Source organism: Cololabis saira, chromosome 6, assembly GCF_033807715.1.
Source record: "Cololabis saira isolate AMF1-May2022 chromosome 6, fColSai1.1, whole genome shotgun sequence".
In the NCBI taxonomy this organism is placed as follows: Eukaryota; Metazoa; Chordata; class Actinopteri; order Beloniformes; family Belonidae; genus Cololabis; species Cololabis saira.
Window position 1 is genome coordinate 48476674 of NC_084592.1, and position 6050 is coordinate 48482723.

At 39.4% G+C, this 6050-nt stretch overlaps 1 protein-coding gene across 1 annotated transcript; it reads left to right on the top strand.

Moving 5' to 3' along the window:
• Positions 1–1755: 1755 nt before the first annotated feature.
• Positions 1756–5791, top strand: LOC133446609 (E3 ubiquitin-protein ligase TRIM21-like). The gene is made up of 2 exons (XM_061724681.1): positions 1756–1849; positions 2871–5791. The coding sequence occupies exon 2, from the start codon at positions 2880–2882 to the stop codon at positions 4521–4523; it is 1644 nt and encodes a 547-aa protein (XP_061580665.1). The 5' UTR covers positions 1756–1849; positions 2871–2879; the 3' UTR covers positions 4524–5791.
• Positions 5792–6050: the final 259 nt, after the last annotated feature.

A 6050-nucleotide genomic window follows, 5' to 3' on the forward strand; every position in this document is an offset into this window, starting at 1 on the left:
TGACTCAGAGCACTCGTACACCTCAAAGCTCAGTGACATTTATACACTCTCTCCGCTAATACGCCGTATCTGTCTCAGTCCCAGCTCCGTCTCCGTCGTAGCCGGCGACCAAAGCACCGGCTCCACCGGCTGACTCCTGCTCGTAGTCATCCTTTCTCTGGTCCTGCTAAATGAAAGGACACTTTAAAGCAGCACTATGTAACTTTTCCACCTTAATCTAATATTTCAACATCAACTTCAGGTTTAATGAACCTCTGTCATGGTCTGAGGGGTCTGTATCACCTTCACTGGCACTATGTAACTTTGAGGAGCATGGTAGGAACTAGGAATGGGTGATATTTTACCGTTCACGATAAACCGTCAAAAAAATTCCCCACGGTAAGAATTTGTCATTTGACGGTAATAAGGATAAATTTGCGTTGATGACGTTTTTGTGTAAATCTGATTTATGATTCTGTGTTAAAGGAAGGAAGGAAGGAAGGAAGGAAGGAAGGAAGGAAGGAAGGAAGGAAGGAAGGAAGGAAGGAAGGAAGGAAGGAAGGAAGGAAGGAAGGAAGGAAGGAAGGAAGGAAGGAAGGAAGGAAGGAAGGAAGGAAGGAAGGAAGGAAGGAAGGAAGGAAGGAAGGAAGGAAGGAAGGAAATGAGCCAGAAAAGAGGGGATGATTTGGACCGTTTTTATTTCAGGGGGGGATGATTTGGACTCTACAGGACCTCCAGACCTCCAGACCTCTACAGGAGATCCTACAGACCTTTAAGCCAATGGTTTTTAAACACACTCTTTCATACAATAACACATTAAAGCTGATCTTACATCGTGTGATAATGTGAGTCGATGTGTGAGCTCGTCAGCTGGAATGACGAAGACGCTCCAGGGGCAGCGACTTCGCTGTAGACGAGTGAAACCCGGATAACTGATAAGTAGAACATGACCTTCCGTTCCCGCTCCGTCATCGCTTCATCCTGGATACGCTTTCACTTTGAAAAGCTTCATCGTTGATGCCAGTGGGACAAGATTACGTCTTTTTTAGCATTTATTGTTCATTATTTATTGTTGGCTTTATCTCGAACAACAAAAAAATCACCATCAAATTAAAAGCGCCAAAATATCAAAAAAAGCAAAACAATTTAACAATCTCATCCGGAAATAAAGAACAACAGCAAAATAATGTGTTGGATTTAGTCCTGTCCCTTCCTCACTATGTCAGATCATATATGCCATAGGAAATATAAAAATTTTAAATTAAAATAAAAGAAAATAAGAAAAGAAAGAAAAGATAAAATAAGAAAAAAAATACAACAAAAACAATGAATAAACAAAGATCAAGGCATAATTAAACCGGCCTCCTACAATATCCTAAAATCAAAAATTAAATTTCCAGTCACTAAAACATAACCAGAAAGCTTCCTGATTAGATCCTAAAAACATCCATGAAGAGTTGAGATTCCAGCACAAACAGAGATGTTGAACAGCTGAAGGTGAAGAGTTTAGTGTTTATCTACTAAAAGATGAACTAATGTGAGTTAGTAAAGAGTTAGTAAAGAGTTAGTAAAGAGTTAGTAAAGAGTTAGTAAAGAGTTAGTAAAGAGTCTTCAGGAGGATGAAGACGGCAACGACAGATAACATCAGGTAAAACAGACATCATGAAAGTCACGTGCCAGTAATCAGGTGGAACGATCAGAACTGTAGGAGCAGCAGAACTGGAAATACAGGAAAACCTCAGCGTCACATGGTTGAGTGAATCAGAAGGTTTGTCATAGCGAAGGAAGAGCTGCAGCAGAGACTAAACCTGTCTGATTCTGGGTTTCTGAGTAAATTCAGACTTCAGCAGCAGAGAGTCTGGAGACACTGGTGAGTACAGAAGAAAACATTTACTGAGTTTCTGTCAGCGGGACGACAAAACTTCAACTCTGTTTAATCTGTTCCATATCTGACCTACTGTGTTGAAGTTTGGGGAAATGCCTGTAAAACATTTATTCAATCAATTTTCATTCTGCAAAAAAGAGTCATAAGAATAATCAGTAGAAAAACGATATAGAGATCCAACAAATCCATTATTCCTTCAGTTAAAATTGTTGAAATTGTATGAACTAGTAGACTATTTTATTCTGCAAATTATGTTTACAGCTCATAAAAAAACTTTACCAATCCACATTCAGAAAAGATTTGAAAAAACAGAAAGCAAGTCTAACTTAAAACCAAGATTCAGGACTAAATTGATGGAACGTTGTGTTTCTGTGAAAGGAATCAGCTTATGGAACAATCTGAATAAAGAAACCAAAGAATCAAATCAAACATTACATTCAAAAGAACAATTAAAGCCAGAATGTTAAGGAAATATAATGAAATATGTTAGTTACGTTTGATTGACATACCCATAGCCGGCGGTAATTTTATTTTATTTTAGTTTTTTATTCACTTAGTTATTTAGTTATTTTTAATTTATGTTATTTGTGAATTTATTTCTTGGAAAAAAGGGCAGATTAGATAAGATTCTTCTTCTTTCTGCTCCCTTTTCATTCACAATTTATGACTATTTGTATGAACATTTGTATTTGTATTGAATTGTTTGTTTTATTTTTTGAATGAAATAAAATGAAAGAAATGTTATTCTGGAAAACGTTTCGAGGAAAATGATTTAGAGGAAAATGATTCACATGAAATAGTTTATTATTCTGGAGTCGTGACATTAATAATCTAATAATCTAAACTTGTGTTGAGGAAACGTTCCTCCTTTTACTGTCAGACGGGTGTTTTCTCTGAGGATTCCTGACATTCTTTGTTCTGTCTGTTTCCTTCTCTCTTGTTGTTTTTTTCTTCTTCATTTCCTTATTGCAGCTTTTATGTTTCACACTTTCACTTTTGTTTCCAGAGAACCGCCATGTCTGCTGGCAGCAACCTGAGATCTGCAGATCAGTTCCTGTGCTCCATCTGTCTGGACGTGTTCACTGATCCAGTCAGCACACCGTGTGGACACAACTTCTGTAAAACCTGCATCACTCATTTCTGGGATGATAATGTTCTTTACAAGTGTCCCATATGTCAGGAGACCTTCTACACCAGACCTCAGCTGAAAGTCAACACCTTATTCAGAGAGATGGTTTCTGAGTTCAGACGTGAAGCTCAACAGAATTCCAGCAGCAGCAGCAGCTCAGAACAACAAGCTGCAGAACCAGGAGAAGTTCCCTGTGACATCTGCACTGGAACCAGACTGAAGGCCCTGAAGTCCTGCTTGGTGTGTCTGGCCTCTTACTGTGAGACTCACCTGGAGCCTCATCTGACCATGTCGGGCCTGAAAAGACATCAGCTGGTGGAGCCTGTGGAGAACCTGGAGGACAGGATTTGTACGAAGCACGATAAACCTCTGGAGCTGTTCTGTAAGACCGACCAGACATGTGTCTGCATGCTCTGCTCTGTTTTAGACCACAAGACTCATGAGTTTGTTCCTCTGAGAGAAGAATATGAAGGAAAGAAGGCAGAGCTGCAGAAGACAGACGCTGAGATTCAGAAGATGATCCAGAAGAGACGACTGAAGATTCAGGAGATCAGAGCGTCTCTGAAGATCAGTAACGATGCTGCAGACAGAGAGAAAGCAGAAGGTGTTCATGTCTTCACTGATCTGAAGGAGTCTGTTGAGAGACGTCTGAAGGAGTTCATGAAGGAAATGGAAGACAAACAGAAAACTGCAGAGAAACAGGCTGAAGACTTCATCAAAGATCTGGAACAGGAAATCTGTGAGCTGAAGAAGAGGAGCTCTGAGGTGGAGCAGCTCTCACGCTCTGAAGATCACCTCCACCTCCTCCAAAGATTCTCATCCCTGGAAGATGCTCCACCCACCAAGAACTGGACGGAGGTCAGAGTCCATCCACCTTCATATGAGGGGACTGTGGTGAGAGCTGTGGACCAGCTGGAGAAGAACCTCAGAGAAAAGATGGAGAAGCTGTTTGAAGCTGAGCTGAGGAGGATCCAGCTCTATGAAGCTTATGTGACTCTTGATCCTGATACAGCAAGTCCCTGGCTCATCCTGTCTTATGATAGAAAACAAGTCTATCTTGGTGATGTGAAGAAGAATCTTCCAGATAATCCAGAGAGATTCTCTCACTGTCCTTGTGTTTTAGGAAAACAGAGTTTCTCTTCAGGCAGATTTTACTTTGAGGTTCAGGTTAAAGGAAAGACTGAATGGACTTTAGGAGTGGCCAGAGAGTCGGTCAACAGGAAGGGACAAATAACACTCAGTCCTCAGAATGGTTACTGGACTGTTTGGATGAGAGATGGAGATGTTTTTGAAGCTAATGTTGGTCCTTCAGTCCGTCTCCATCTCAGTTCTCCTGAGAAAGTGGGGGTGTTTGTGGATTATGAGGAGGGTCTGGTCTCCTTTCATGATGTGGATGCTGCAGCACTTATCTACTCCTTTACTGGCTGCTTCTTCGGTGAGAAACTCCACCCGTTCTTCAGTCCTGAACCCAATGATGGAGGTAAAAACTCTGCTCCTCTCATCATCTGTCCTGTCAATCAAACTGTCTGATCTGTGATGTAATGAATCTTCATCAACTCTGAATGTTCATGTAAAATCATTAAAGATTCACTCTGATTGATGGAAACAAATGTTCAAGTCCCCTCCAAATTAAAGTCATCTCATTAAAGTGATCATTTTGTTTGGCCGTATCATTGGTGTATCTAGCTTCTTTTTAGGGGTGCTACAACACTGAACCCCAGCACCGCGGAAATTTAAGAGATTTTTATTTTTTGTTGTGTTTTGTTGAGTGTATGATCGCATGATGTGTCTTCATTTCTCATTGCAAACAAATATTCAATTAGAATTATGTATGTAATCAATATTTTATATAGATTTTTATATTGATATTACCATTTAATATTTGTCTCCTTATACATGGTGTTAAAATTCCGACTCTGAACGAATTGTCTAGGTGTTGCTATCCGATTATTAAATGTCCGATAAAGGTCTGAAATAGGGCCAAAGTAGATCGGATTGAGGTGTTTACATGCAGTTTAAAAGTCCGAACAATGTCTTATATGATCAGAAATCCGATTGAACTGCTGCATGTAAACGTACTGACGATCTCCGAAACAACTGCATGAGTGCAAATATGTAGGATAATGTTTTGTCAGTTACATGCACACAAGTTAACCTAAATAAACTATTCATTCATTCAATTTTATTACTTGCATATAAAGCCCAAAACGGCTTAGCTCCGCATTATTTGAAAGACCTGATAGTGCCTTATGTTCCTGGCAGAGCTCTCCGTTCTCGGAGTGCAGGTTTACTCGTAGTTTGGAGTATCCAAATGTACATAGACAACTTTTGTTGTATTAAACGCTATATAAATAAAATTGAATTGAATTTAATTCATTCATTCATTCAGATCATTCAGATTCAGATTCTCACTTGCAGAGGTCAATTTTCGGTGAGATTTAGGGGCACTAAATTGTGGAATGATTTTTCCCACTTGGCAAAGAGCTCGTCCTCTCTGAAATATTACAAAAGACGTTTGAAGGACCACTTGACTTCTGTTTTGTAACTGTTTTCCCAATGTATTGTTGTTTATGTATCCATGTTATTTTTGTTTTTTTGTTTTTTTTGTGTTTCACTCATAGTGACAGGTACAGTCTTATTTGCTCAGGAGTCAATATAATATAAGTTGTAAAAACAATATCCCATGCACACTCACACACACTTATTTTTTGTCTTTATTCTTTGTTATTTATATACTGCATTATTAGTTTGCTTGTTTTTTTGTATGTTAATCTTGACATGAAATTTTAATATCTTCGGTGGAGGCTTCAAATAAGCCCATTGGGTTTTTTGCCTCTTCCTGCACCTATAGTGTTTATCATTGATATGTCCTGTATATTTTTTAAAAATGTGCAAAACAATAAACTAAACTAAACTAAATTCATTCAGATCCATCAGAGTTGAGTTTCCCTGGAAGTGCTTGGCTGCCAGCGAGCCGCTGCCGTGCAACACTGACTTCCCTCCTCCACCTCCACAGGTCTGCTCTTCCACAGCTTCACCTTCCCAGCGTTCAGGTTA